We start from the raw sequence: 12,005 nt of genomic DNA on the forward strand, positions 1-12,005 counted from the left end.
ATCTATTCTGTTCTCTGCTAGTGAAGAATTATTTCTTACTATGCATTATTTATCCTGTCTTCCAGCAAGATAGTGCAGTGAAGGTCCCTTTGCCTTAAGTTCATTTAATAAATAAATAATTTTCTAGCTCTGTAGTTGCTGTTTTGCTTCTTGTTACAATTAGATTGTCTAAGTTCACGTTATAATTGGGGAAAGGTGGAAGATTGTCTCTGGCAGTTGCAGTCTATTTCCATTCCAGGTATTGCTAATACTTCCCATCTGGTTTTGTTGTTTCTGGTTTGTGTATCCACAGATATCGTGAATGGAGATACGAAGACTACAATGCGGATTCTGTATTGCTTGTATTCCAAATACAAGACCAAAGAAACATGAAGAGCAAGGCCAAGAGCTTGGGCTTTTTTTTCCTTTTTTTTTTTTTTTCCTTTTTTTTTTTAATTTTTTCCTAGCTTGTCATGGTCTCATGGTCTGATTTTTGGATTCCCAGCTCTGTTTGCCACTGTTTACGTGCATGCACTTGTGTTGGACACTTGATGTGTTAACATTGTATATGCAAGTATGTGTTCATGCAAGGTTTCGCACATACAGCATGAGTAACTGCAAGTATGTGTGTGTCCAGGGTCAATGTACTGCGTAATTCTGTGGCTGTAACTCTTGCTCCAGCCCTGCCTCTTGTTTTCTCTGAGCCCCCCCAATGCTGCAAAGAAGAGCAATGTGTGTTTATCCTAGACTCTGCATTCTTTGCGTCTGGAGGTGAATTTGGAAGCTGTTTTTGCAGCCTCCCCACTTCCCTGCTTCTGAGTCACTCTGGAAACGAGGGAGGTGAAAGACCCACCACAGCATCTCTGCGAAGGTTGCAGACACGCTTGAAGCTGAAGTTCAAAACCTTCTTTAGACAGGTGGCCGGCTGTTGTGGGGCAAGAGGATATGGATTGGACACCAATGGAGAAATGAAATCTAAACTTATCAAGTGTTTGGTAAAAGTTTCACCATTTGCCTGCTTGAATATGGAAAAGGGGCTCAGAACGACACACTGGCGTGAGGCTGGGCAGTAACAGAGGGGTCTCCTGCACAGCTGTAGAAAGATGTCCTTATTTCCGTGCTAAGCTAATGACAAACTGTGGCCAGCTCCAGCCTGTTGCAGCCCCAACATAATGTCTGACTAGCGGGCATGCCGATTCCTGTGTCAAGCACGTTGTAGAAGTGACTAATGCAACCGCACTTTCTCTCCGATAGGAGGTGGATAGATGCTGGCTTCCTCTGCACGTGGTAGAAGTAGAGGCCACCATGGGCGGGAGGAGTGAAGCTCTCAGCTTCTGCCACTTCTGAGAGCATACTCATGCTGGGGGGACTCTCAAAATCCTCTGAGACTCTCAGCGGAATTTGTCCAGCGACTGTCCCCAAGCATCCCAGCAGCTCCCTCTGGATGCAGCGAGGCTAGCCACAATTTATGTTAGCTGTCACCCTTGGTCTTCCTTGGGGGTTTCAAATCAGAACTCCTTCAAAACCTCCATCTACTCCCTTGACCTTAAAATTATGTCATATTTGTGTTGCATAAAGCTTGAGATCTAATTAAAAAAAAAGAAAATTTTTGTATTATTTTGTCTTCCATCTAAACTGATTTAATTTCCTGTCGTCAGTGACTCTGACATTTGATCTCTGATCCGATGCTTCATCTGTGTGTTAAGGGGAGACCAAAGCTCGCCTGGTATGAGTGCTGACATTTACAGATGAGAATTTGTTGTGTCTAGCTCTGGATCACACAGCCTAAGAAAAATCCTTAGATAGCAATGCTGATAAGTCTTAGAGTCCTGCCTTTGAAAATGGTAATACTGCACAGCTGCTGGAGGAAAGAGTTCTGCAAACTGCCGTGAGCCTAATCCTTTTTGCACCAATAATTACCTTGTTATGTTTTTACAGAAAAAAATCCAATGTGCGGTGCCAACGAGCTACAAGAAGGTCAGCTTGCTTCCCTAGCAAATGTTAGTTGTGCGTGCTGTTTTCAACGATTTAAGTAAAGAGTACTTGTTTTTATTTCTGCAAGTCTCCATAGGTATCTTGCTTTATTCCTTAATGGGCTTCAATTGACTGGGAGACCCGAGAAGTTTGCTCTTGCTCCACAGATCCCTGCTGCCCTTGCTGTAACATGGCAAACGGATTGTCGAATAAATTGTTATTGAGCAGATAGAACCGGGATGCGGCTCGTGGAGCATCGGGGCGAGGGGGCAGGAGGGGGTTTGGTGGTGATACGGTAGCAGCGTGGCCTTTTCCACCGAGGAAGCCAACCTGCATTTCTTCCCTCATGCTGGTGACCAGAAGTCATTTCCAGTGCGTGACTTTGGGCATAACCTAGAGGCCGTGAAGAAGTCAGTGGTGGGAGGATTAGCTGGTGCTGCCCTGGTTAGGTGGTTGTTACTGCTCAAGGAATCAGTTGGATTTTTCTCTGTGTGTTCTGAGTTTTGTGGTCCGCTCCTCCGGCGTAAGTAAATCTGGTGCTGTTACTTCTGCAGATTCCTGGCAGGGGAAGCCTAGTTCTTGATATTTACTAAAAGCAAGGGTCATATTCCCTTCCCAACACCAGCTTGCCTAAACCTGTTATGAACAACTCATCCTTTTGAAAACATACAGGGGAAAAAATGACAGCTCATGTGCTTGAATCAAAAATATAATGAGACTAAAAGCGAATGTTCTAATATTTTTTATGTTGTTAGCTAATTTATAACATGCTTGATGTCTCTGAATGCTTTGATAAAGAGCCTGTGTTTGATTTCGAAAACATGCTACAGAATTTTACCAGTCCATCATAGAGGCACCCACTTCATAAATTGGTGTAGAATATACAAGTGCACTATTTACATTTGAGATGTAGTCACAGAGTTGGCATAGTTCTTATAGTAAATATAAAGTGACAGCTAAAAAGAATATTCCAACAGTGTGAAACTGGGGAAAAAGAAAAATATATTATTGTTCTCAGATGTTACTTTTGCCTTACATCAAGATAACCCATTTGTCTTTTCTCTTATAAGTTAATGAAAACCAAACCTGCTTACTGTTTAAGCTGGCAAATTAGCTATGATATTTTGAATAAACTAAGCTCTCTGTATGTGAGCCTGTTCGTTGACACATAATTAACTTTGTAATTTTCATGTTTAAATCTAGATAGCAAGCTGTCTGCAATGGAAAAGTGTTGTGGACTATTAAGGCGGTGGGTTTTTTCAATTGTGCTCCTTAGCTAGGTATGCAAGTTTAACTGGGACGACTGTTCAGTTTTCCAGTGGAGTCACTGCCTGACTGTGTCACACTGTTTCCACAGAAGAACGTGCAGTCTGTTTATCTTTTAAATAACCGGTAGATGGTCCAAGGATTTCAGAGCCAGAGAAGAGCCCTGCAGGAGCTTCTGTCACTGTCCGTGTCTCAAAGATAAGTGGCACAGTGGCACCGCAGCAAGGCAATGGCTGGGGCATGGAACACATCTGAAGTGTTTCAAACTGCTGCTTGCTGACATTTTTCTGTTGTCCTGTCTTTCCAAACGATACAGCCGTGGATGTCTTTCCAGAGGTGAAGTGGCAAGGGTCTGCAGAGAGAAAAGTGGAAGTGGCAAAGTTACCACGATGGCTTAAAGGGAAGCAGCGGATGCACAAAAGTTTTCGTTAATGGGATCAAGGGACCGAGCCAGGTCCTGTCTGTAAAGCCAGGAGATCTGGAGATCTGTCCCTGTTGTCAAACCCCCTGCTCCTCCTCGGGAGAAGGATTACATTGCCATTTTTTCATGCTCTCATTTGGCTACAGCCCTCTAACTGGGACCTTGCTGGTGTGGCTCTCTGGGAACCGGGCAGATAAACTCCAGAGGGAGAATGCTGGCAGTCCCCAAATGCGCTTGATGGGTGGGAGCAGCACCTATTCCTCTGAGCTGCAGCCTATTCTTAGTGTCTATCCTTTATTTTCTTCTTCTTTTTTCCCTTCTCTTACTCTTTTCCTGAGGTTTCTATTGTGTTGCTTCTTGCAGGGACGCATCCCCACAGTCGCTTCCAAATGTCTCTTTGGCAATTAGGCTTTCAAACCGTGAAAGCAGCTAATCGAAATTCTGCCCCTCCATGAGCTAGAAGGGCATGTGTGCGTTTGCGTCTGTGTGAGGGGATCTTGCTGTTCTTTCTCTTACAGGTTTCTAAAATTTCCCCAAAGAATAAAAGCCATTGTCAATTTTTACACAAGTGATTTTTTTTTTCCTAGTCAATTAATATTATAATAAAGAATAGATGAAAGTGTTATTTTGGAGGAAACAAAATAGAGTATATGAGCCCTTTCACTTGCTCTGGAGATGGATGGGTTTCCTGTGCTACTCAAAATTTTCTAGGATGGTGACAAGGTGAACAGGCCACAAGGAATAAGATATGGAGAGATGAGTTTTGAGACTAGATATAATCTAATAAAGAGAACAGTACTGTGGACTGGAACATCCCTGTTGTCCCATCTTGTCCATCAGCCAGGTGTACTTTCTAGAACTTTAAAATGAAAAAAAAAAAACCCAACACAAAAACCACAACACAACAAACCACTTCTGTTTCTTTGACATTTTGATTTGAACAAAGTGCACCAGGGCACATTTGCCATTGACTTTTCCCCTTACCGCCTCCAGATGTCTAAGCCTTTTTCCCCTCTGTCATTCCAGTACAACTGGAGTCTCCTAAGCCATTCTGCTCCAGCCACTGGGCCACTGGCTAGAATTAAATTTTTTAAGGACTTTATCCACTGATGACCTTTCTCAGGCTATACTTAATGAATTTCACATACCTCAACAGGAAGCCAATAAAATAATATGAAACAACAGAGGGATGTTAGAGGAGAAGGGACGAGCTTAGTCAAATCCAGATGAATTTTATCTGTAGAAAGGTAGCTGGCTACTTGGGTGAGAACAATTTAAATTTAGGTCCTAAAATCTTGCTATCATGAAATGCTAGTTCAGGTACTTCATGCTGTCCCCTTCACCTGTATTCCAGGTGTCCATCAGGCTTTATCTCCTACAGAGAGCTGCAATCTGTGCTGGGCTCGTCCTCGCACAGTAGGAAGCACATGCTCCACGGCGCTTGGGTGGTTTAGTTTCTTTTGCGACAACTGTAGAGTTGTGCCCCTGATTCAAAGTTCAAATATATAGACTGAAATGTCTATGGTGTAATGCAAACACGCTCTTTTTCCAACTTTTTTAAATCTTTCTCCCACTCAACTATCCCTCCCCGCTTTTTTTTTTTTCCCCATTTGTCCTGGTTCCGGCAGGGATGGGGTTAATCTCCCCAGGAGCCGGCAGGGGCAGGTATTCCATCCCACGTGACCCATCCGGGGCTATAAGAGGCGCTAGCCGGGGTGAGGAGAGCAGTCGCCACTCGGGGGTGGGCTGCGGCGGTGCGGGTCCGGTCGGTCGGTCGGTCGGTCGGTGGGTGCGCTTTCTGTTAAATTGCACTCTTTTAACCCACGAGTTTGGCCCTGTCATTTTCTTTTTTTCCACGACTGTGGGAGTTGTGTGAGCGGCTGCGTGGTTCTTTGTTGCTGTCTGAGGTCAAACCACGACACCATTTAAAGCCTAATTTTCCCATCGGAGAAGCATTTTATTGTAACGAAAAATGTCAATCATCACATTCCATCATCACTTTCATACCAGGGCGGTCTGTGTCTCAGGATCCTGAACTGTAGAGCGTGCTTTCAGTGAAATGTCCAGGGGAGTGATGGGGGCCAGTTTGTCCCTGACCTTGGATGTCTTTCAGGACCACGTGTCACATAATCCAGTTGCCAGCCCCAGGCCAGAGAACATAATAAATACTTTAAAGTCTGTAAGCACAGTGCTAGTCAGGCTTTTAGGGACCAAAAGCCAGGAAAAATAAATTGTATAGAGTAAAAAAAGCCACAAGTTTCAAAGTAGTTCTTAGCATGGATGTTTTCAGTAGAAATACTATTGTAAGCATATTGTATGACTTTTAATGCACCTAAAGAATGCACTTCCGTTATGTGATAGAAAAGAGTTTCGATAGTTTGGACCACATTAAGTTATGATACTGTCCTAGTAATAGAAGGAAGTCTTAGTGAAAGCAGATATATATGTTTTGTCAGGTTATTCTACAGACATGCCAACTAAAATTATATAAAAAATGGATCAACCTCAATTTACAGCCTCCTCCTGGCATCCAACTTTTCCATGTGTTCTTCCCCCCGTCTATTTCAGTACTTTGGCATTCTGATTCCTTGTCCGTCCAATTTTCCTCCCTCTTGTGCCCTCCTTGTGCTGCTGACCCAGGTGGTCAAACAGCTGCATTTCTGCAGTGCCTGGTCCTTCCCCTCCCCATGCTCAGAGTTGCTGGGATGTCACTGGGAAGGTATCTTCTAGAGAAGTCATATTTGCAATGCAAAAAAGCTGTGAAAAAAATCTGGAAACACCAGCTGGCTCCTGTGTATGAGAATTGAAAATGTTTCTCAGTGGTATGCACGAAGAATTCCTTTGTCCTTCCTCCAATGTGAAAAATAAAATCAAAGATGGAAGATAGCATTTTGATTGACCCAGTAAGTTAGGGACGTAGAAGTACATCCACACCATGCTAATGAGCTGATTTTCCATCCCTGTTTTACCTTTTGATGCAAGGCAGCTAGGATGTGTGTGTGTAGTTTTCCTGGATGTGTTGCCTTTTTGGCAGGCAAATGTTGAATAGGGGGGTTTTGAACATTTCTGGATGTTTGAGAACTCCAGCAGATCGGACTCTGACGCAGTTGTTGTATGCCGGGAGTTTTTGTGGTTGTGCGTGGATTTCTGGATACTGGTCCCCCCGTTGGCACTGGTGGGAAACTACCCTCTGCTCTATTGTCATCTATAGCACTGTAACTTCTCCTGGACGTGTCAGGTTTGCAGTGTGCAAGGAAAATTAGGTACGTGTAGGACATACTGCACAGTTGTGACACCTCAAGTTTGCTCTGTGTGCACTCTCCAGGTTTTGTGCGCATGCTTCTCTATAAGAAATCTTGTCATGATGGTGGCCTTCATCGATAGCAAACAGTGACAGAAGGCTGGACATCTTCTAAGGTGAAGCTTGGAGGTTGTTTTGGGGACAATTACAGCACGGACAAGAGAAATACAGCTCTCACACCAAGACTCTTCCAAATTAGTGTACCTTAGGTAAGAGAAATTTAAGTGTGCAACTTCCATACCAAATATGTGTGAAGCTCATGTCCTAGGTATATTATGGAGTTTAAAGAGCCACAGGTTTGATCTCAGTGCTTTCTTAGTCCTTAGACTTAGTCATGAGATCACGAGTGGGATATGCTTTGAAAAGACTTTTGGTTCTCCTGATGGTGTAGACTGTGGAAGGGCAATGAAGACTATAGGGAAAGTGATTTTCTAGAATCTTGGACACAAAGCCAAAAGGGCAAGAACTGTTGATAGAATTTCTTGCAGGGGATCCCCACTGTAGAAATGTTGACTCTGGCTCACTGCTAAGTTTAGAAACCATGTAAAACATGTACCATGCACTTTATACAGAGCAGATGGTGCAACAGGCTTTACTGGTTGCAGTGTGTCAAATAACAGATTGTCTAGAAAAGTTTGCTTGCTTTTGGCAGACAATTTAATTCAGCTCATAGTATGTTACTGAAGTTCACTGTGCATCTCTGCAGAAGTAGGCAGCTAGCACATTTTATGTCATCTGCTATACCAAAAGTTTCTCAAATAATAAAAAAAAAAATGTTAGAAGTTGTGTCCCTACTTGTTCTCTTGAGTGGAGGTGGGGAAAGGAGTCTCGAGTGTGTGAGTAGGAAAAGCAATCTGAAATCTGTGAAATTGATTCATGTTCCAAAGCCACAATCTCCTTCCAGTTGGTAGGACGATGTATTTTCATTCTCTTTTTATATACTTTTCTAAGTAATTCCTCCCTTTGTTTTGGAATTGGAGAAACACAGAAATCTCAGAATTTATTGAAAAAAAAAAAGTACAGTTTCTACAAACTTTTAACATTTACACAGAATAGTCTATTAGATTTGGTACCAGCTATGATCAGACAGATACAGTAAACAAACGTATTGTTTAATCTTAACAATAAGAACTAAGCATACGCAAACAAGGATGTTAAAGTGCTAATAAAGATATCTCTGTACAGTGTGATCACATTAAGCATGATGATATTGCAAAGGGATCCTAGGAAGGACTAGCTTCCTCAGGTCTCTCCGTGTGTGTCATTGCATAGTTTTCTCTTCTCTGAAACAGTTTCTCAAAAACATGGTAGTGTAGTCCAGGCAAAAGTATTTAGTGGAGCTTGCTGTTACCTGGACTGGTCTGGTGTGCTCAGCAAGAAGGTCAAGGCTTTGTATCCAAGTGACTTGTTCTTGCAATGCTTTTCTAATTTTGTTGGATGGGTGACAATCTGAAACTACTGTCAAGTTACCTGCTTGCTATTAAGCTGAGTTAATATATTGAACATCCCAAAGACCAGGTGGCAGGATAGCCTTTACTGGTAATATCTAAGGGGCATAAAGTCCTGCAGACTGTGGTTGTGTGTCATTCCAAGGGGTGGTAATGTCTTAAAAATGGACTTTTTCTTTTAAAAGTAGGATCATCTCTAGCTGTGAATCACTATGCATATTTCACATTTCATTCCCTTGTTGCACATCTTGCATGTGACATCCGTTTGCCAAGGTATGTCTTCTGTGAACCCACCTGTGCCAAACTCAGAGGATGAGAGTCAGTAATATTATTGAGTTCTTCAGTGTGAGCCCTAAAAACTCGTATTTTTTCTTCTGCAGAGCACTAACTAGCCCCATCACTACTTTGGCCAAAGTGATGGCCAGAACTGTGTCAGATGGTGTGACTTGTCTGTAGGTGCAAGGTAAGACTTGTGTTGGCAAGGACAAGGGTGGAGGAAGGAGGAGGTGGGCTGGCATCCTCACTATACACAATTCCTACAGGCCTTTAAGTTTTTCAAGACACAGACGACAGCAGGTTCCCTCCCGCAAATCCAGCCCGATGACAGACGACGCTGCTGCCAGCTGGCATGGTTTTATCATGACTTTGTTATTAATCATGCTTAGCCAGTTTTCTCTTGCTCAGCCTGACTGCCATTTCTCATTATCACTAGTGGAGCTGCCAGTGCCCCTCAGTGGGGTGAGGGGACTAACATTTTCTGAACCTCTTTGCCACGGTCGTTGCCATCTTTTAGGGTCTCCAGGGAGAGTGAAACCTGCCCGGAGTCTACAGCTCTGTGGGTGAGGGGAGGTGATCAGCATCTCTGTGAGGAGCAGCAAAGACCTCGTGACAGATGTCCCTCTACTCCACTCTCGTGAGACCACACCTGGAGTACTGCATCCAGCTTTGGAGTCCCCAGCGTAAGAAGGACATGGACCTCCTGGAGCGTGTCCAGAGGAGAGCCACAGGGATGATCCGAGGGCTGTAGCACCTCTCCTATGAGGAGAGGCTGAGAGAGTTGGGGCTGTTCAGCCTGGAGAAGAGAAGGCTCCGGGGAGATCTTATTGCCGCCTTCCAGTACCTAAAGGGGGCCTACAGGAGAGCTGGGGAAGGATTTTTTACTAGGGCATGTAGTGATAGGATGAGGGGGAATGGCTGTAAACTGGAAGAGGGCAGGTTTACGTTAAACATTAGGAAGAAGTTTTTCACTCTAAGGGTGGTGAGGCACTGGCACAGGTTGCCCAGAGAAGTTGTTGAGGCCCCATCCCTGGACGGGTTCAAGGCCAGGCTGGAGGTGGCCTTGGGCAACCTGGTCTAGAGGGAGGTGTCCCTGCCCATGGCAGGGGGGGTGGAACTCAAAGATCTTTAAGGTCCTTTCCAACCTAAACCATTCTATGATTCTATGTGAGTCATGGCAGGGCAATGAGGGAAGTGGACTTAAGGGCTTCAAGACCTTTTAGGGGAATGTGTTGCCTGGAGGAGGGGGGCACAGGTAGCCTGGAGGAGGAAGAGACTCAGCTGGGACTGAAGGGGGAAGCTGGAAGGGTGCACACAGAAGATTCGTATTTTCTCAGCAGTGTCACAGTTCTTCATGTCTTGCCTTCAAAGGAGATGGTGACTGCAAGAGGACACAGTAATACATGCAAGAAACCTGCCCAAACCTCAACCCAGCAGGAGCAAGCTGGGTGGTTGAGAACCTTTGAATTTGGGTCCCTTAGAGCAAAGTGCTCAGGGACCAGCAGGCCGAGCACAGTCTGCTTTAATGTCAGCTACTAAGGTCCTAATCTTGTACTGCTTCTGCTGGTGCAGAGCCTGAGAAAGGTGGTCTCAGACCTGAGTCTTTGCCAGGTTCCTACTGTAAGCTGGCATAATGTCCTCATGACAACATCATTTGGGGAAACGATGGTGGGCAACCACCACTTTCAAATCCTTTTTTTAGTGGATTGGTAATCAAGCACGTCAAAATCCATCAGCAAATAACCTCACTGAGTGTACTGGAAAATTATTCTCCGATTTCTCACTGCCTTGCTCCTTGTGAGTTTATTCCTACAGAAAATGGGTATGAAGTATTAGCCAGCATATAGTGGTGGTACTACACACAGGCAGCTTTGCACAAGAGTAAGTGACCACACAATAGTGAGGGCAGAAGTGAAGAAGGTCTCTCAGAGGCGACCGTGTGTGAGGAGCGGTGGAGTAGGCAATGCCTTCCCTCCTCCCCCCTCTGCCCAGGGGAAGCATTGACACTGCTCAAAATTTGTTCTTTCTGAGTGCCATGGATGGCTTTTTTCAAGACGCCCACCATTGACTTAACTGTGAATTCAGTAGGAGTTAAGCCAAATTTTAGAGCATTTTGGAAAATCCTTTTCAAAATATGTAGTCTGCCATTCACAGCGATGTTGCCTGGATGCCTTCCAGAGCAGCTCCCAGGCCTAGCAGGACCATCATTGGGTGCTTGTGAGAGTGACAGACTCCACCTGTGGGACGAAAATGGAAGCGAGAGTGGGATGAGCGTGGGCACCTGGGTGCTGACCTGTTACGGGGAGAGCGACGGACATGCATGTTGGAGGTGAACCCACCTCCGGCTCACAACTTTCCCCGGGAACAAAATCTATTATAAACTTGGTGGCTCTAGAAAATCCATTTGTTGCTGGCCTGGAGCCTGTCCAATCAAGAAACCCTCATATGCAATCCTAGTAAGCAGCGTGAAATGTTCACTTCAATTTTGCTCATAAGCTATTTTTGATTAACTGCAGACATTTGTGCTGACTTTTCAGCAGCAGTGTCTTTGCATACTTACCCATATTTGCATGTAGCAAAGGGTATTTGGGCACGAACAAGGATATTTCCTTATTACGTTCTGGTATCTCAGATTTCCTCTCATCCAAGCGCAGAAGCAAATCCAGTATTAGTGGTTTAAGGATTAATTGTCTATCGGGGAGCTGAAGCAAACAGTTTATGGAAATAGGGCTTGCATTATCTTTGAAGAAATGACTGTGAACAACCAGTATATCCCAAGGAAGGGGGTTAGTTTTTAACCAATTGATAATCAAACATGGCAAAATCCGTCTGCAAATAGCCTGACTTAGTGTACTGGAAAATTAACTAATAGCTGGAGGTATGCTCCTCTCTGAAATTATGCTTTCTGTGATTTGACAGCTCTAGTAAGCCAATTGCTGCAAGTTTAATTTCATATTTAGCTTTCTGTGAGGATGTGTTTTAACAGTTGCTTTGGCTTGCTGCCCTCTAATAAGGATTTTTTTTTTTTTTTTTCTTTTAAAAGGAGGTGTGTGGCAAACTAGATTGATTTCATAGCAAGGACAGATGATGTTTCTGGACCATGTGGCCCTTGTGCCCTGCTGGGCAGTGGTGATGGGGAGCTGCCACGTGCTGCCAGCAGGTACGGCTGCTGGTGGGTGGGTGAGTAGGTGGGCTCTGTGGGAAAGCGTGCCCTTGCAGCCTGGCGGTGGGGGCCAGGCACCGCTCCTGCGGGGACAAGGTGACTCAGGGGAGATGCTGCTGCTGTGGGGGTCCCTGTGGGCCTGGCTGTGGGTAGGTATGGGGGAAGAGGAGGGGCACA

General features: G+C 44.6%; 1 protein-coding gene across 1 annotated transcript in view; it reads left to right on the forward strand.

Annotated features, from left to right (window-relative positions):
* PARVG (parvin, gamma) overlaps positions 1–372 on the forward strand; it is a 19,584-nt gene extending 19,212 nt beyond the window's left edge. The window contains exon 12 of the mRNA XM_009879710.1: positions 293–372. Coding sequence (XP_009878012.1) covers positions 293–372 — 80 coding nt within the window. The remainder of the gene's footprint in view (positions 1–292) is intronic.
* The last annotated feature ends 11,633 nt before the right edge of the window (positions 373–12,005 follow it).

The sequence above is a fragment of the Charadrius vociferus genome, unplaced genomic scaffold (assembly GCF_000708025.1).
Source record: "Charadrius vociferus isolate BGI_N301 unplaced genomic scaffold, ASM70802v2 scaffold90, whole genome shotgun sequence".
Taxonomy (NCBI): Eukaryota; Metazoa; Chordata; class Aves; order Charadriiformes; family Charadriidae; genus Charadrius; species Charadrius vociferus.